This window comes from Peromyscus eremicus, chromosome 19 (assembly GCF_949786415.1).
Source record: "Peromyscus eremicus chromosome 19, PerEre_H2_v1, whole genome shotgun sequence".
Lineage (NCBI taxonomy): Eukaryota > Metazoa > Chordata > Mammalia > Rodentia > Cricetidae > Peromyscus > Peromyscus eremicus.
The window spans coordinates 23422492-23442668 of NC_081435.1; the positions used below are offsets into that span (position 1 = coordinate 23422492).

The 20177-nt window shown below is 47.3% G+C and overlaps 1 protein-coding gene across 1 annotated transcript in view; it reads right to left on the reverse strand.

Moving 5' to 3' along the window:
* Positions 1–18932, reverse strand: part of Reep5 (receptor accessory protein 5) — a 34372-nt gene extending 15440 nt beyond the window's left edge. Inside the window, exons 1-2 of the mRNA XM_059246186.1 lie at positions 18745–18932; positions 17867–17960 (exon numbers count right to left, since the gene is read on the reverse strand). Coding sequence (XP_059102169.1) covers positions 17867–17960; positions 18745–18862 — 212 coding nt within the window. The 5' untranslated portion in view covers positions 18863–18932. The remainder of the gene's footprint in view (positions 1–17866; positions 17961–18744) is intronic.
* Positions 18933–20177: the final 1245 nt, after the last annotated feature.

The following is a 20177-nucleotide window of genomic DNA, read 5'->3' on the forward strand; positions in this document are numbered from 1 at the left end:
TGCTAGAGTGTGTGAGTGTGAGTGTGTGTGTGTGTGTGTGTGTGAACAAGGAGGTCAAAGAGGGCAGAGTGGGGGCTGGAGAGATAGCTCAGAGGTTAAGAGCACTGACTGCTCTTCCAGAGGTCCTGAGTTCAATTCCCAGCAACCACATGGTGGCTCACAACCATCTGTAATGAGATCTGGTGCCCTCTTCTGGCCTGTAGGCATACTGTATACATAATAAATAAATCTTTTTTAAAAAAAAAAAAAAAAAAAAGAGAGAGAATTCTTTAAAAAAAAAAAAAAAGAGGGCAGACTGTTATCAAAATGCATTCTAATTCATTTAAGAGATTATAGAGGCTCCACACAACACATTTTTTAAAGGGGGAATGGTCTACTTAAACACATTTTTAATATTCTGATACCTTTATAAAGAACAACAATAAAGATGTCCTAGCTACATTGCTAAGTATAAAAACATTCTAATTCTGTGTTAAAACGAAACAGGCAAACAAATAAAAGATGTGTTTGTGTGTGCTGACAGACCAAGACAGGTGTCCGGAAAGTTTCCAGAGTATAAAACAGTCCTGAGTATTGGGGTAACAAACTTGCCTTCTTTAAGGTCTCTGTAATGAGCAGCACGAAGGGGCAGAGGAGAGTTCTATTCGAAAACCCTGAGCTCCACACTGTAACTACTGCTTCCTATGAGGCCAGTTTTCTCTGGAGCTTTGCTAGAAACAGACACTAAAGTGAACATACTCATGTAATTCTCTCTTGAGGAAATAGCTAATAGATTTCCTTATAAACAGTCTTCTCTAACAATGGCACAGTCCGTGCTTTGGGGATTAAAAGCCTTCGATACATACACAGAGAAACAGGAGAGACGCAAAGCCCATTGGATTAAATGGACTCATCTGAACTTTCTACTTGAACAAAATGAACTAATCAAAACTTAATTTCTCTAAGTCAGGGTAACCGGGCACCACTTGACCACCCTGCCCACACCACCCATTCAAACCTGGGGCGGGTATTCATTCTCTCTGGGCTTTTGCTTGCTCATCTACCAAGTGATACACCTTACTGTGTTGCTGTGACAATTACAGTGGTTAGTATATGTAATGCATTTGTAACACTGAATGGAACAGAATAAATATGTCTATAGTAGGTAATAATTATAGTAATGCTTGCTAGTACTCCTAGGGAGGTGAGCAGTCAGAGGCAGAAAAAGACCACTAGTTCTCTGACTAAGAGCTGGTAGAGGAATGTTATCAGTTAAGAAGGCTAAAAGGATAATAGAGAATTATAGATGGATTTTAATTATACCTCAAATCCTCTGTGCTCTAAGAATAAAGAGTTAGCTGAAATTCCCAAAGTCCTGTTCGCAGGTTAGTAGGGACATTTGGATACTGGTGAAACATTCTTTGGGCCAACTCTGGAAGAAACACTGGGAAAAATTACTTTCTTTGGTACTGAACTGGTCCTGATCCACACGGGGCACTCCTGAGCATCTCCCAGCCCTCAGGGGCTCAACAGTTGGTGCTGACTGACTCCCTCCTTGTTGGCCCACCTACTGTTCACGGCTCCACAGTTGGGTTTGTGTGCTTGTTGAAATGAAGCTGAGAACTGAGGATGTTCCAAGAGCAGCACCAAACACACAGGAAGAAAACCAGAGCTGGGATTGTCCTGAACCACCCACTCCTCTCCCTCCCAAACCAAACGTCATCAAGAGAGCAGAAAGCACTACCTGATGCAGACAGACCAGGCTGCAAGTCTCGGGTGATAAAGAGATATCTGTCTGGGTGCAGCTGTAACACACTCTGCTCTGGTAGTGATGCTGACAGGAGAGGGGCAGGGGCACGCGGGCATTTCTTGTCCGTCTGCTCAATTTTGCTATGGATCTATAATTACTCTTAAAAACCAGCTACTTAGGGCTGGAGAGATGGCTCAGTGGTTAAGAGCACTGTTTGGTCTTCCAGAGGTCCTGAGTTCAATTCCCAGCAACCACATGGTGGCTCACAACCATCTGTAATGAGATCTGGTGCCTTCTTCTGAACTGCACGTGTACATGCACACAGAACACTGTATACATAATAAATAAATCTTTAAAAAAAAACAACAGGCTACTTAAAAAGAAAATTCTGCTTACAAACTAGGCATCTTACATTATTACCATTATACTGTTTTGTTTGGGATTTTGGGGTAGGTGTTGTTTACCTTCTTTGTTACTGTTTTGTTTTGTTTTCCAAGACAAACAGGTTTCTCTGAGTAGCCCTGGCTGTCCTGAAACTCACTCAGTAGACCAGGTTGGCCTCCAACTCAGATCCATCTGTCTCTGCCTCCCAGTGCTGGGATCAAAGGTGTGCACCACCCAGAAACTTTTTCTTTCTTTCTTTCTTTCTTTCTTTCTTTCTTTCTTTCTTTCCTTCTTTCTTCCTTTCTGTCTGCATCTTTAATAACGGTAAAATTATATGTGTTTCAAATAACTGTTTAAAATAAGTTTCTAACAGATTTATTACCAGTACATGTTTGATTTGCATACCTACTTTACAAACCTATATACTTGGCTTTGTTTGTTTAGAGACACGGTCTCTGTGTAGCTCTAGCTGGCCTGGAACTCCGTATGTAGACCACAATGACCTTGAACTCACAGAGATCTGCCTGTCTCTGTGCTTACATATCTATATACTTAGGATCCTATAAAATGTCTTGGGTCAGGCTGGGCATGGTGGTGCACACCTTTAGTCCCAGCACTCAAGCAGAGGCAGGCATCCAAGTTTGAGGCCAGCATGGTCTACAAAGAGTTCTAGAACAGCAAGGATTACAGAGAAATCCTGTCTTGAAAAACAAACAAAAAGTCTTGGGTCAAAAGGTATGACAAGTGGAAAAGTTTTAAAAGTATCAGGGGCCGGAACGATGGCTCAGCATCAGCAGTTGAGAGAGCTTACTGGTCTTGCAGCTATACTCCGTCCCAACCGTCTGTAACTCCAAGTGATGGGACACCCTCTTCAGGCCTCCCTGGACACCACCAAGCACACAAGTGGTGTACATATGGGCATGCAGGCACTCATACACATAAAATAATTTTTTGTGTGTGAGACAGGATTTCTTTGTGTAACAGCTCTGGCTATCCTGGAACTCACTCTGTAGACCAGGCTGGCCTTGAACTCACAGAGGTCCACCTGCCTCTGCCTCCTGGGCACTGGGATTAAAAGTGTGTGCCACCACACCCTTAGGTTACTGTTTGAGAAGAGACAGTGTGCTTACTGGACAACTCAGGAGCTAGGAAGGGTCCTCACTTCCTCTCACTGCTAATGTTCAACACCGTGTTAGAAAAAGGAAAACATAACAACCCTGGGTCCAAGCCCCTCTCAGGCCCAGTGAAGACTCCCAGACGCGTGGCACACACTGTTCCTTCCTTCCTACTTGGTAACCATCCCTCGTGGCACACTCACAGCACTGTGTGCAGAGATGCCTTGACTGGGGAGGCCAGGCCCAGGAGATGAATCAGAGCCTCGACCCACTGTGGTGACCTGTGGGAGCCCGTTCTCGGGTTCCTCGTGGCTTTACCCAGCAGGTCCACATAGAGGATGATTAAGCCACGGGCCTGAGTGCAGGTGTCTGAGATGGTCTGCACTTGCCTGTGCTGGGGGAGGAGGTCTTTTGCTCCACCCCTTGGCGTCTCTATAAAAACCCTGGGGCAGAGACAGTCGGGGCCTGTTGGAATAGGTTCCAGGCCCTCTCGAGGCTATCCTTTATTTTCTATCTGTTTATCTCCGCGATATTCTCCGCAATAAATCCTATCTAATATTTCCTGCTGCTCGCACTCAAGAAAACTCTGGGGAACTGTGGGGGTGGTTGGGTAAACGCCCCACAGTGACCCCAGTGCCTTTGCTTGACAACCCCGAGACTCCTAACAGTTAGGGGTTTCCGGCAGCACAGCCGTGACCGGTGACACGGGAACCTATGTCTGACGGCATAAGGACACATTTTCTAAGATGGTTTCTTTTTCCGGCTTCCCGAGCGGATGTTGCTCGGGGGTGCACTCCCGTGCGCCCTCCACTGACCCGCTCTTAGTCAGCACGCTACATTTTCAGGTTCACATGCCAACTGTGCAGCCCAGTCACTTCCTCCTTCAGGACACAGTCTCTCAGAGTAAGACAACAGCACTTGCAGCACAAGCAGGAGCCGGGGTGTGTCGTTTAGTGGTGTCACACTAGCGGGGCACACACAGGCCCCGGTCTGAGTCCCAGCACCACAGGGCAGAAGTTTAAGCAATTTTAAATTACAATAAATAATATATGAATTAATGCTGCTCAACTTTTATCTAGTATTTTAGATTATAAAAATGTTATTATTTACATCATTAACAAAGTAAAACTAGCAAACAGGAAAAGAAGCTATGTGAAGAAAGGGCATGTTCTGTCTTAAGTATCTATTGTAGCTGGAGTTTTTCTCTCCGGGTCCCGCCAAGCCCCGGCAGTCCTGTAGCCCACTTATAAAATAAACATACAGACTCATATTATTGAAACTGCTCGGCCATTAGCTCAGGCCTACCATTGTCTAGCTCTTACTCTTATACTCAGCCCATTTCTGTTCATCTGTATGTCCCCACGTGTTCCTTGGCTTTACCTGCTGCCTTTACATGATGCTCCCTGGACGGCAGGCTGGTGTCTCCTCCTCTCCGCCTTCCTGTTCTCTCAATTCTCCTCTCTGCTAGTCCCGCCTATACTTCCTGCCTGGCTACTGGCCAATCAGTGTTTTATTTATCAATCAATCATCCACAGCAATCTGTATAGTTGTAATTACTGAAACTTTCTTCATCTACCAATTCGGTTTCCTTAGGACAGACAATAAATACATTCTCTTAAATATAGCTATCAATTAGGCACTTTACTTTTTAAAATTACATGTATTTAGCATATGTGTGTGTGTGTGTGTGTGTGTGTGTGTGTGTGTGTGTGTACCGCAGCACACATGTGAAGGTCAGAGGACAATTCGCAGGAGTCAGCTTTCTCCTTCTACCATACTGGTGCCGGGGTTAAATTCAGGTTGTCAGGCTTGGAGGCAAGTGCCTCTACCAGCTAAATTATCTCCATGTCCCACTTTTAGCAACATGTTAGTTCTTTCAGACTTAAAGGTTATTCCTGCCCAGTGTGTACATCAACATCCCCTCATGTCATTAAACTCAAAAATGTCAGCTTCCTATACTCAGTGGAGTACGTATGACCAAGCACGTTCTACCTATGGACTATATATAATGAAAGGTAAAGATAACACAGAAGACGAATCTAAAAACTCACACATTTTAGTGCTGTCCATTCCTATGTCCTATATGCCACACAACACGCTGGAAACGTATTTATCAACAGGCTACACTAACGGCTTGATCTTCTTTACTTTGATATACTTTTTCTTAGAAAAGTAAATAAGATTTCCAGTTTGTTGGGTTTTTTTATCCCCTCCATTAAATTTGTACTATGTGGATAATGTGAACTGGGTAGTCCACCTCAGAATACCAGCTGCACCTGACACTGGGCCAAGGCCCTAAATGATTCTCAGTGACCTAAAATCACATTTCTAAAAAGTTTCAGAGCCAGTGTGGTGGTACAAGCATGTGGCACCCAGGAGGCTGGGGTGAAAAGACCCCGAATTCAAAGCCAGTCTGTACGAAGTAGTGACACCCAAAATAAAGACTAATGCTCTTCCTAATCATTAACCTGTATGTGCGCCTGCAGGAGAGGAGTCTATCAGAGAGGCAGATTACAGAAAACAAGTGTCAGTGCAGACAAAACCTACGGGAAAAACAGACTGAAGCTCTTTTTGTCGCGCCTCCTAGATGGCAGTCCGCATCAGGATGAAGCAGAGCATCTCCTTCCTACCGGCTGTCCGAAACGTGTCAAGGTGGATGATGAATGCAAAAGTCTTACATTCTATGAGAAGCCCTGGCCACGGGGCTGCAGATGCTCTGGGTGAAGAGTGGAAGGGCCATGTGGTCCAAATCTGTGATGGGAACGACAAGCAAGGCATCTGACCCTCAGCAGAGGGTGCCTGCTGTGAGTCAGGGGCATTCTTGCTACAGACCAAGAAGAACCAGAGAGAGGAAGCCCCCGTCTGCTCAGGATACACTGTGGGTGCCAATCTGAGCGTTCTCAACCAGGTTCTCACAAGAAGGGGTGTATTCCTGGACTAACAGATACTACTGTGGCTCAGTAGTCCCAAAGGACTGAAAGCTTTCAACCTCTCTAAAGAAGGTGATGTCCAACAACATGCTGTGAGAAAGCCCTTAAGAAAGACGGTAAGAAGCCCAGGACCAAAGCACGCAGGAATCAGCGTCTTATTACTCCACGTGTCCTGTAACACAAACACGGACGCATCGCCCTGAAGACACAATGCTCTAGGGAAACACAGCAAAGGCCACAGAACATGCTTGACTTTTGGCGAGGATGAAGGAAGCCAAAGAACCCACGCCACCAGGAACAGATTACCGCTGAGAGCTTCTACTGAGTCTGAGTCCGGTCAGAAAAAGTCTTTACCAGTGGCAAATAAATAATCAGACTTGGAGTCTCTGCCCCGAAAAAGAAGAAAAGAAAGTGGATTTAAAGTCCAAACCTTGTCAGTCCAAGTTAGTTTATTCTGCACAGAGACAATCTGTTCCACTGAACCAAGGCAGAAAAAAAAACCACAAGCCACACAAACTCACAACACTGAAGAATAAAATGTCACAGCTCTTTTTATCTTTGAATAAGGATGCTTTTGAGCAGATGGTTTAAGCATGGGGAAAAATGACAAGAAATAACAAAAATGAGTGAAGGGAAAAGGAAAGAAAGAAAATAGCATTTGGGAATGCTCGTAATTCTTAAATTGTCTTAGTTCCATGAGGTAAAGTTGGGAAATCTCAAGGATGACTAAGTCAGTTTTCCCTTGTACGCTAATAAAAAAAAAAAAATGACCCTGAATTCAGCCCTTACAGAATGCCTGCTCCTGTGGCTCTTTACACGTAAGAACATTGAGTTTTATAAACGTAAGCTGGAGTCCAGCAAGATGGCTGAGGGGGCGAAGCCAGACAACCTGAGTTCCATCCCCTGAAGCCACCTACGTGTGAAACAGTGCTCATGACTGTAACCCCAGGCCCAGCACTCCAACCACAAGATGGAGGTGCAAACAGCACAATCAGATTGCTAGCTGCCCACATACAACACCCTGTCGGAAACAAGAGAAACGGCCACAAAACAGGGTCTGAGGGGAGGGGGCAGGGGAGGGGGCTGGAGAGACGGCTCAGTGGCCAAGAGGTCTTCTTGCTCTTGCAGAGGACCTGGACGACTCCAGCACCTACACCAGGGGACTCACAACTGCTTGTAACTCCAGCTCTAACACCTCTAGAGTCCTCAGACACCTGCACTCACACACGTATACAACCCACAAATACTCTCATATGCACACAAGTTCATACACACATATGATTTAAAACAATAAAGATAAACTTAAAAAAAAAAACCAGAAATGTCCTCTGACCTCCACACATGTTCATTTGCTCTCTCCACACCCTCACTAAATACAAATAATTTTTTTAAGTTGGGCTGTTTGCCCAGGGGTAACACACTGGTAATTATCAACTCCATATTAGCAGGCCTCTGAATTCTCACACAGTTACATACTACGTTACATGGTTCATGTGCCACTCAGCTACAATTCAGTACAATGAAGTAACAGGCTAACTTCAAAGCACAGACTACTGTCAAAGTCAATCACACCCATCACTAGCTCTTACCAAGTCAATTATATTAGCTAACTGCCAAGTACGTCTGTTAAACACAGACAGACAGACAGACAAGGATGCGCTGCTGATGAAGAACCGAGGGAAACCTGAATCTTCGGAGGAAAGCAGTGTTCCTGGCACGCATCTCGGAGTTCAAGGTCGATCCTTAGATGCTTGAATTCAGAGAATTCCAATCATAATGTTGGTCATGATTCTCATCACAGCAGACACAAGAATCCCTAACACAGTAACCCAGTTTTCCTACCACCAGTGCTGCACATAAGAGGCATTTCAGGGGGCTGGAGAGGTGGCTCAGTGGTTAAGAGCACTGGCTGCTAGTGCAGAGGATCCAGGTTCAATCCCAGGACCTACCTGACAACTCAAGACATTCTATATCTCCAGTTTGGGGGACCTGGCACCCTCTTCCGGTTTCTGTGGGCACCAGGCACACACGCTGTATACATACACGCAGGCAAAACATGCTGTGGGATGGTCTGTATGGCAAATGTGTTGCTAATTAGTCAATAAATAAAACACTGATTGGCCATTGGCTAGGCAGGAAGTGTAGGCGGGACAAGGAGGAGAATAAAGCTGGGAAGTGGAAGGCTGAGTCAGAGAGACACTGCCAGCCGCCAAGATGACAAACAGCATGTGAAGATGCCGGTAAGCCACGAGCCACGTGGCAAGGTATAGATTAATGGAAATGGATTAATTTAAGCTGTAAAAACAGTTAGCAAGAAGCCTGCCACTGCCATATACAGTTTGTAACCAATATAAGTCTCTGTGTTTACTTGGTCAGGTCTGAGGCTGTGGGACTGGCAGGTGATAGAGATTTGTCCTGACTGTGGGCCAGGCAGGAAAACTCTAGCTACAAAAACACTAATATAACATAAAATAATATAAAATAAAGTTTTCTAAAATAAAAAAAACAAACTATGGGTCGCCACAGCTTTCATTTTGGTGGGGGTGTAGAGACCTACAGAGGTTTCCTAGTGAGAACTTACTCAGGGTCAGAGAATCTGAGCTTGCTTTACCCAGCAGGGCTGCATAAGGGGATGATTTGACCACTGGTGTGGTTACCGGGTGTTTGGAAGGGTCTACACTAGGCTGTGCTTTGGTCTAGCAAGGGGAGGTCTTTTGCCCCGCCCCTTGGCATTGTTACAAAAAGTTCTTTTGAAGAGGCAGAGGGGGCTGTGTTTTGATCCAGAACCTTCCGAAGCTATCCTGTGTTTCTTTTTCCTCTTCGTTATCTTTCTATCTACAAGTTTCTTATCTCTCCTCCTCCTCATAGGGACCCATTTTAAAAGGTGGGAGCTGGCCTCTCACAGGAGGGAAGGTCACAGGGTCTCTCTATGTAGCCCTGTTCTGGCTGTCCTGGAACTCGCTCTGTAGACCAGGCTGGCCTCGAACTCACAGAGCTCTGCCTGCCTCTGCCTCCCGAGTGCTGGGATTAAAGGCTGTGCCACCACCGCCAAGGTCTCCCTTTGCTGTTGTTTTTGTTGTTTTGTTTCCAGTGAAGAACATATGTGTTTTCAAAGCAAGAGATAAGACCAAGAGAACAAGAAAGGCTAACAACAGAATGAGTCATACAATACAACTAACTTACTTATTTACTGTTTATACTATGTACCACACACCAAACAAAACAACGTAAATGAGATGGGTAGTATTTAGTAAGTGTCTTACCTGTGTGAAACTATCTTCTCAGTTAACTATACAAAACAATGAAAAATATAACTTGTTCCTTTAATCTTTAAAGTTCTTATGACTTGTTGCTTGTGGGGGTGGGTGTTGTTTTGTGCTGCAGTGCACATGGGAGGGTCAGAACACAAGAGTCTGCTCTCTCCTCCTACCACGTGAGCTGTAGGGATTGAACTCAGGTGCCTTTACCTGCTTTGTAATACTCTCCCTAAAGGCTCCAATAGCCACCTTAATAACTCACCCTGTGGAAGTGAGCCCACAGCAACTCCTGCCAGTACCACCATTGTCAATACAACCAAAGGCTTTACAACCAATATCTGTGTCAGGTATGGTGTCCTAACGTTTAACTTCATCTGTGTCAGGTATGGTGTCCTAACGTTTAACTTCACCTGTGTCAGGTATGGTGTCCTAACGTTTAACTTCACCTGTGTCAGGTATGGTGTCCTAACGATGAACTTCATCTGTGTCAGGTATGGTACCCTAACAACGTTGAACTTCATCTGTGTCAGGTATGGTGTCCTAACAACGTTGAACTTCATCTGTGTCAGGTATGGTGTCCTAACGTTGAACTTCATCTGTGTCAGGTATGGTACCCTAACAACGTTGAACTTCATCTGTGTCAGGTATGGTGTCCTAACGTTGAACTTCATCTGTGTCAGGTATGGTGTCCTAACGTTTAACTAACTTCAGCCAAGTAGGACGGTACCTGCCTAAAGTCCCAGGAGAACAGAGGCTGGGGGATAATGAGTTCTAGACCAGCCCCAATTACATATTGAGACTAGTCTTAAAAAGACAGGTTCTGGGATGTCTGTCAACAGTAGAGTGCATGCACAGCGGGAGGCCCTGGGTGCATCTCCAGCGCTGTGGTAACCGACAGAAGTTAATAGTAATTTTAGCTCGTGTTCACAAAACACAGCAAATGCCTCCATGTGCAGGTATGGGCAGGGGGGACCTTATCTGAGACATAGGAGGACACTCTGCACAAAGCTAATTTAATAAAAGAGATGATTTAATAAGAGTTAACACAGTTCAATTTTCTTCACTACATAAGGTCACTGCATGAAGCTACAGGACACGTGAAAGGGCCACATGGGAAGCAGCATCTAACTAAAATCCAGATTAGGGAGCCAGACTCCTTGGGCTGGCTCACCAGTTCCCACCCACTGACTGCAAAGCCGTGATCCAGGTACTGTTACTTCTGTCCCGTCTGTAAAAGTGGGAATTACTGTAGCATTTACATAATAGGATTGTTATGAACATAATGAGCCATATCTGTAAAGCCCTTAGACAAAGATACGTGCAGTTTTCAGCTAAATAAAATGGTACACAAGTGTCCAGCATCTTTGTGAAGACAAAATTCTTGGGGCTGGAGAGATGGTTCATCAGTTGAGAGCTCATATTGCTCTTGCAGAGGATCAGAGTTCAATTTCTAGCCCCCTCGGATGGCTCACAGCCACCTGTAACTCCAGCTTCGGGTGGTCCAACACTTCTGGCCTCTTCGGACACCCACTCATGTTCACATACCCCCACACACACACACACAGACACACAATTAATAAAAATAAATCTTTTCAGAAAAAAACCCATCTTTTTCTTTTTTGAGAGACGGTCTCACCCTGGCTGGCTTAGAATTCACTATATAGAACAGGATGGCCTTGGACTCACAGAGCTCTGCCTGCCTCTGCCTTCACAGTGCTAGAATAAAAGGAATATGCCACCATGCCCAGAAAAAATAAAATTCTTTATACTGGTGCCTCATTTAAACTGAGCTGGAGAACATTCAAAAAACAAAGTAACATGTCTCTGAGGTGGAAGTGAGATTTCAAAACTTTTAAATACAGATGCCATAGTGATGAACTGTAAACATGTTTACAGTCTGGAAGATTAGCACTAACATGCCTAAAGGTGCTGTTACACTCCTGTGTTACTACAGGCTGGCTCCAGATCAAGCCTGGCCAGTGTATAACCTTGGGAAGCATGGCATCTCTATCTCCTTCTCTGTGCGTGTGTGTGTGTGTGTGTGTGTGTGTGTGTGTGTGTGTGTGTGTGGCCATCCCTGGACTATCATTTCTCTTTCCTCAACTTCCTTCTTTTGTTTTTTCTTTGGGGTCAAGCAGAGTCTCAGGCTGGCCTCGAACTTGCCATGCAGCTGAGCATAACCTTGAACTCCTGATATTCCACCTCCACTTTCTAAGTGCTAAGATGACAGGTGTGTGCTGCCCGTGCTGACCACAGAATGTCATTTCAAACCAAAAGGAGCTGTGGATCAGCGCAGTGGAAGTGTGCTTCAGTAGCACAAGGCCTGTGCTCAACCCCTTACCCTACAGAAAACAAACCAACACACACTCAACACTAAGGGACTGTGACAGCTGCTGACCTCTAAGGCTCAATTCTGACAGCTGTGGGAAGGCAGCACCTGATTTTCCTAAGCACATAGGAAACAGACGGAGAGAAAGACAGACGTTTGTGCAGAATTCTAAACCAAAAGCTTTCTGAGTAGGGCAGACGACCAGCCCTCCCCTTTCTTCCCACTGCAGGGCAGGAACAGGAATAGAAAACCAAGCCATTAGCCTCTGCCTCACAATTCCACTGTACAAAGAAGCGGGGACAGGATCCGTGCCCCTGGCTGAACCAGCACCAAACCGGCCACACTGCCCAAGGGTCCCCACACGTCTCAGGCACGGGCTTTGTGTATGAAGGTGCAGAATGCCATTCTCTGCTGGTCTCAGGGCCTCTTAACTGAGCATTGCCATTAAAGGCAGGGCCACACTGAGTCACAAAAGCCACAAAGCGCAGGATTCCACCTTGTGAAATGCCCAGAGCAGATCCGCTGGGACAGAATGCCAGCTAAGGGCTTCTGGGAGTTGAGAGGGGAGACGGGAAAGACTGTTAATGATTTGCTTTTAGGGGTGACAAAAATGTTTCGAATTAGACAGCAGAGATGTCTGCACAGGTCTGGGGACATGCTGGCCACTGAAGTGTACGCTGGCCTATGGGGGAAGATGTGGTCCATCCTTATAAGAGGTTCTATTTTTGTCTGTAGTGACAGAGGGAAGGGGATGAAGGCAAATCTGTCAACAGTTCATGGTAACAAGAAGGGCTGGAACTGGGTTTCAGATACCTACACAGGGCAGCCGAAGTATATAGGAACACAGACTCATCACTGTTTCCACACTCCAGCAGTCAGGGAGTCCTGCCCTGGGGCCAGATGCACCTGAGCCTCACCCGTGAATTTCTCAAGGGGGTGAGTAATGGAAAAAGGCAGGAGGCCAAATAAGCTTTTCCAAATTTCATCTCCACACCCTGCAATCTCTAGGCCCAATACTGACCTTTAGATGCCACTGGTCTGCCCCTTCCTGTAAGGGCACAGGGGAGGAGACAGCCCTGGTCTGCCCCTTCCTGTAAGGGCACAGGGGAGGAGACAGCAGGAACAAAGCCGAAAGGCAAAGAAAGAAGGAAATTCTGGCAGACCTTCGGCAAGATCACCAATCCAGGGGTCTCAGCAGCCATTTACGTTCTACCTGGGAAGTCCTATCATGTGACCCCTTATTTCAACCCTCTCCGGCACAATCAGAAAAATACAGCCATCTGAGGTGAAAGGCCACTGCATTCACGGTCAGCTTTGCCCGCTGCAGACCAGCAGCCCTTGGGAACCTCCCTCAGCCTTCTTCCCTCTCAGGCTGCTGCTGCCTCAGGCCATGGCCCACTCGGCTTCCTCTGCCAGGCTGGCTCCAGCTCGTTCCTAAGGTCTTACACAGCACTGCAGATAAACATCCAGAGAGCCTTTCCTGTTCCTCTCGACCACACAGCTGCCTGGCTCTTTCTTTGGGAGTTCACCATTCTGTCACTACTTTACCTATTTTTCCTTCCTGCTCACCAGCAGACTGCTGCAAAGGGACGGAGTCTCTCTCATCGCCACATCTAAAGGGCTATCCAGCAGCAGGTATACGGCTGACGTGGACATCTGCGAAGCAGATGCACCTCCGTTTTGAAGAATAACCATCCCGGGGAATGAAGAGAACAGTGAGGTTTGGAAACGGGAAGGCTGAGTGAAGACAATGGCTAGGGTCAGAATTTCAGTGCCCCCAAATCGGTTTGGTGGAACCCAATACCCGATGTGAGAGTTCTAAGAGATGGGACCTGCAGGAGGTGATTAGGTTGTAAGTGCTCTGCCTGACGTGAGTAGCTCGAGGGTGCCTGCTCGCCTCTTCTGCCTCGTGACCACGCCACAGGTTGGTGCCATTTCCGAAGCAGACAACGGTTATCAGATCACCAACTCAGCTGGCAGCTTGGACTTGGAATTCTCAGCCTTCAGAAGTCAGAACAAAAATGTCCTCACTCATAAATCACCTGCTGTTACATGAGCCCAACCAGACAGAGACATGCAGAAACCATGGTGGTGGTGGTGTGTGAATATGGGTATGGTGTATGCACATGAGTGTGTGGGTTTGTGTCTGTGTGTGCCCATGTAGAGGCCAGGGAAGGATGTGTGTCCTCCTCTACATCTCCATATCGCTTCCTTGAGACAAAGCCTCTAAGTGCATCAGAAGCTCGCTGTTTCAGCTAGACTGACTGGCCAATGAGCTCCTGGGATGTGCCCCCCGACCCCAGCAATGGGGATACAAGCACACGCACACATGCCCAGCTCTGTATGTGGGCACTGTGTACTCACGTTTGCCCAGCAAGCACTCTGACCCACTGAGATGGCTCCCCAACCCCAGCAAACAATGGTCTAAGCACTACTCAAAACCACCATTGGTAAGGACCTTCTTTCTTTTGAAAAACTGTACAATCACAATAATCATGGCTAAACAATGAACAGACTTAATTAAATTAATGTTGGCTGCCTGAATGTTTACTGACTGGGGTCTGTATGCTTTCTGCTGTGTACAAATCCCATTTTTTCTTGAACCTCCCACACAGAGCAGAGCAATGAGGACGTCTCTCGACTACTCTCGGGAACAGAAGGCTATTTTTCCTCCCTCTTGTCCAGTCTTCACACTTAAAGGGCACTTGTGTGCGGTTACTATTGCCATGCTATACCAGAGGCTCTCAACACTCTCTGCATGTTATAATCCTTTAAAAAGTATGAAAGACTGATAGGCCTTTCAGAACCCCCAAGCCCAGGCTATTCCCAGACCGATCAGATCAGAACCTATGGGGGAAAGACCCAGAGAGCCGCCAGTATTTTTTAGGCCTCTCCAACGACTCCAGTGGTTACCCAAGTCACACAATCCTAGGCTGACTTTAAAGACAAGAGTTGGACCTACAGAAAGGCCAGCCTCATCCACACAAACACCAGTGGGAGAGGTAGAACCACTGAATATTACTTTCTGAAGTTTTGCTTAAATCATTAAATGTCCTTTATTACATGTATTTTCCTAACTCTTACTAAAATGTACTACAAAGGTCACCTTGCCTCAGAATATAAAAACTGAAAAGAAAATAAAGCCTATGCACTTATTGACCACATTCTAAAGCCTGGAAAATCTACCCCCCTCTGCTACTTAGAAATGACCAGACTACTGTTACAACTTCTAGCAACAAATAGAAACACCAAACATCTGGTAAGTAAAAAAAAAAAAGTCAATAATCTGTAGTCGACCATGTAGACAATGAATGAATACACAAAGAAATAATAAGGCTGAAAATGGCAACTTGAAAATCACTTTGACAGCCAAGACTACACAAAGAAACACTGTTTCAGAAAAAAAAAATCACTTTGAATATGACTGAAAATAGCCCAGCCTACGATTACAGTCTAGACAAGGAAATACACAACCTAGTTCTGGCCTCACTTTCGGTCACATGCACTTGTACATGTGCATGGACCTACATGTTCCACCCAAAACAGACTTTTTTTTTTTTTTTTTGAGACAGTCTCACTATGTAGCTTGGAACTCACTAAGATCCTCCTGCTTTCTGCCTCCTAAGTGCTGAGATTAAGGGTACCCACCACCACGCCCAGCTTAGAAACAGACTTTTTTAATCTTTTAAATTTTTATTTTGTATGTTTAAATATTTTGCCCGCATGCATGTATGTATGTGTACCATGCCCACGCCTGATGTCTGTGGAGGACAGAGGAGAGCAATGAGTCCCCTGGAACTGGAGTTACAGGCAGTGTTGAGCCGTATCAGGGAGCTGGGAACCAAACCTGGGTCCTCTGCAGGAGCAGCAAGTGCTCTTTATTGCTGAGAAGTCTCTCCAGCCCCAAGAAAACAGACTTAACTCTCTACAGCTCACATAAATAATCTATTCATGCCAACAAAGAAGTTAGTTACATTTATCACATAATTATGTATCAAGTAGCACTGATGTAGGAAAACAGAGGTTATTATGTCACAAGGTTTTAAAATTCAATATTCTTGGGGAAGGCGGGACTCAATGGGAGAAGACTTACTGCCAACCCCACATGGTGGAAGGAGAGAAACAACTCTAAGACACACACTGAAAATGCTTCACAAAGTTCCCTTTTTAAAAGAATTCCAAGTGAAATACCCAGAGTCAAAGAAAGAGTGCAGGACAAGGTAACTTTGTTACCCCACACGGAGCTATTTTGAACAAGGCTGCTATCAGCATTTAACATCAACTATCACTAGAAGGGCTCTCTCTACCTTTACTGCCGTGAAAGCCAAACCAATCCTCCTAGTCTGCCTTAGTGATCCTCCACACTCTGATCACAGAAGCCAGTCGGTGCATTAGCAGGTAATGCCCGGAGAGCAAAAGCCCTTCCCAGCTTGACCTCTGAGGGTCTCCAACTCCACAAGCAAGCACGTCACATCAGCAGCTGGCCTTTATCCAGAACAACTAACTTCTAAAACCCAATTTGCAGAGGTAGCTGTGGTGGCACTGCCTATAATCCTAGCACTGGGGAGACAGAGGCACGGGCCCTGATCAGAAGTTTGAGGCTATCCTCGGCTACATGGCAAGTTTGAGGCCAGCCTGAGCTATTTGAGACTGTCTCAAAAATGAAACAATAAAAACATTTTCTCCCTCCTAGCATATTCTAAGTTCCAATCTGGCCAATGATAGTCACATGGTATAATGATATTATTTATCTGTGTCTTTGGCCTCCAACTGAAATGTTTTCACCCTTTATTTTTATCACCATGGTTGAGAAGTTTCAGAAATTGAATGGATGAAACCCACCAACTTTATTATAGTATAAAATAAAATTCATTTGTAGAGAGAAGAGCAATTCTGATTGCTCAGAAAAATGATAAATTATAAAATATCTTCAAAAATAAACATTAAGTTATAAAATAAATAATATTCACTAGATCCTAATGTTGTGATTCATTTTCTAATTACATGAATAATTTAACCATGGAGCTATGTCATGAATGTATTTTATAAGGTTTGTTATGGTGTTTCCAAATTTTCTTTTGATGTTTGGCCTTGGGGCCGGAGAGATGGCTCAGCAGTTAAGAGGATTGGCTGCTCCTCCAGAGGACCCACGGTTGATTCCCAGAACCCACAGGCTGACTCAAAACTGTACAAAACTCCAGTTCCAGGGAATCCACCACCCTTTTCTGGCTTCCTCCAGTGCCAGGCACACATATGGTGCCCAGACACAGGCATAACACCCATACACAAAAAAATTAAATTTTAAAATGGAAAAAAAAAAGCCTTAAATTTCTGTCATTATGACCTTTACTCATCTGTGGTGGGAAGCAGCAGGCCAATGGCATGGAGGCATGGAGAGGAGACAGGAAACCTGGAGGGGTCACTTCTCTCTCCTACCATGTGGGTGGCCAGGACTGAACTCAGTGGTCCAATAATTAGCCTTTTTTAAAAATCAAAAAGCTAAGCCAGGCTGGTGACTCACGTCTGCAATCCCAGCACTAGAAAAGCTAAGGTTAGGTGAGGTCAGCCTTCGATACAAAAAAAAAACAAACAAACAAACAAAAAAAAAAACAAAAAAACAAAAAAACGAGTTCTAGGCCAGTCAGGGCTACAGCGTGAGAGTCGGGATCAAATAAAGCAAGCCCAAAGTCTTCACCTGCCCTGAAGAGAACTCTGAATCAAGAAAGTTCTAACTTTCTTAATTGGGTTTTACTGTGTACAAAAACATATGGTAGAAATCCCCGTAAGTCATCAATGGGGCGCAGGTCACTCCCGATAGCTGTTTTAGTCCGCCTGCCAGAAAGTGGAGGACTGGGCTCCACCACCACATTCTGTGCGGCCTGGATAAGGTCAACTCCTTGTCAGTATAATCTGATAAAAAATAAAACACCCTTTGGCCAGCTGACAGGAGATCGGAGAACAAGTTAAGGCTCCCCAACGTGTAACCTTAAGCAGTCAGTACGTTAACTTTAAGGAGTTCCGACCTGGGTGTCAAGAACCTGGGCTAAACGGCCCACAAGCCCTGACCGCGGAGGGCGGCGGAGGGAGGGGGCAGAACGGCTGCTGCGGGGCGAGCCACTTACGAGATGTAGGCTGGGTATCCGAAACCTATCAGGTTGCAGAGGAGAGAGGCTCCATAACCGAACACCAGATACAAGGCCACCAGTCCGACGACACCTGGGGAGAGAAGCGGGTTGGGTGACCGGGCAGACATTCTAAAGCCAGTCCCCGCCCACACCCGCACTTCGAGGTTAGGCCTTTCCTAGGCGTTTTCCTCCTGCCTCGATTACCGGAGAGAAACCGACCACAAGGAGGTCCGGCCTGCCCGTCGATCGGGCGCCGTTTGGGTTGGGGACACTGGGGAGTCCGCCGCCTCTCCTCCCTGGGCAGGGCCCTCCGAGACTGGGCATACAGAGCAGTCCCCTGCCTCAACTCTCTGAACCGGGCCCGCCTAGGTTAAGCACACCGTACAATCCCCTGCCTCAACTCTATGGACAGGGTCCGCAGGGCTGACCAAGCATAGCGAGCAATCCCCGGCCTCAACACCCCGCGGGGAGGGGAGGGGGGAGGCCCGCCTGGACTGGGCATCCAGGGCAGTCCCCTGCCTCCCCTTCTTCCCAGCTGGCCCGCGCCGTGCACCGGCCGGGAAGCCCCGCTCGGCCAGCCCCCCGGGGCGAGCGCGGATTGTCCACGCGAGGCCGGGCTGCCGAGGGGTTCCGGGAGGTGACGGGCGGCCTCCACCCCGCGGGACCCCGCGGGACCCCGCGTCCAGAGCTGCGGCTCCGGCTCCTCGGACGCTCGCGGTCGGCAGAGGCGACACGTCAGCGCCCCCGCGTCCCCGCAGCCCGCGCGCGGTGCCCAGGCCCCCGGCTCCACGCGCCAGGGGCCTCCCGGCCGCCCTCCGGCCGCGCCCCGCGGCGCTCTCGGGGTGGGGAAGGGGGGGGGCGCCGCCGCCGCCCACCGAGCGCGATGAAGCTCCGGTTCACTCCGGTCTTGGCCTCGAGCTTGGCCAGGAGGTCGGTCACGCAGTTCTTCTCGTGCAGGAACCGGTCGAACCGCTCCCTCATGGCTGCGGACATGGCTGGGCCGTTCGCGCCGCCCGGGATGCTCCGCAGCCGGCTGGACGCGGAACCCAGCTGACCGGGGCGGGGCGGGGCGGGGGCGGGGGCGGGCGGGCGGCACCGCGGCGCGGGCACGAGGTTCCCGGGAGCGCGCCCCGCGCTCGCCCCCGCCCTGCTGGCGCCGTTCCCGCCCCGCCCCCGCCCTGCTCTCCCCGCAGCTGCCACGCCCGGGCTGGGCCAACGCCCTGGCAGCGAGGTGCCTGCCCCTTCCCCCCTGTAAGCGGCAGGAGGTTCCTGGTGCCCGCCTGACTTTTTAAAATCCACACGGTGCAAAAAGACAGGAAAGGGGAGGGTGACCTTGATGTCTGCAACGGAGCAAGACTAGTTTGATGGATACACTCCGGAGCTAAACCTACGAAGGCATTTTTTAACCTAAAAGTGGAAATGGGTGACCGGTCCTCAATGAAGTCTGGGGCCAGGCCTGCTTCCCTCCTGTGCCAGGACTCAGCATAGTTTTGAAAACTCCCCTGGAGGAAGCTCACATGCCCTCCCTCCTCTGGGGCACGCTGTTTTCAAGCTCTGCAGTTAAACCTCCTGGTGTTGCCTGGAGGTCTAAGGGAAGGGAAATGTTTCCACGGTGGAAGTGGCAATCTTCAGTTCCCTAAAAGCACGGTTGTCCTGAAGAAGAGGTGGGCCCGGAGTGTAAGCCTTAAGACCACTCTCTAGTTACCGCCAGCTTGGGGTGACGTCCCAAACTCCTCCTCCATCTAAACCTAGGCTCCAGTGGTCTTTCACCCATATTCCTTCAGAACACTCCTGAAATCGCCCTTTCTCCCACTCCCGCCAAGCTTTCTTTATTGCATAAGACTCAAAGGCCTTTAGTGGTAACGTAGAATCCCATTTCTCCGTAGAGAATGAGAGGTCCCGTGCACAAACTGGCCCCAACCATTCTTTGTCCTGCACCTCCACTTCCAGACTTAGTTCCCATATTGTCTTTTTTTGTCCCATTTTCCTTATCTGCAAGCTCCTTATTCCAATTTTTCCATGAGGGTCTTAAATCAACTCTCTCAGCTGCCCCCACCAATATCCAGCTAATCATTGACGAAATTGAACCATAATGTTATAGCATTATTATAATAGCCCCCACACCCAGCTCTCCATTAGCCTGTAATTAATTCTCAATGTTGCAGTCAGAGGAACAAAATGTAGGTCAAAGCTAGGCACGGCTTTGCATAACTGTAATCCCAGCTCTTGGAAGATGAGGCAGGAGGATCAGTAGTTGAAAGATAGCCTCAGCTATATAGGGAGTTTGAGGCCAGCCTGAGCTACTCGA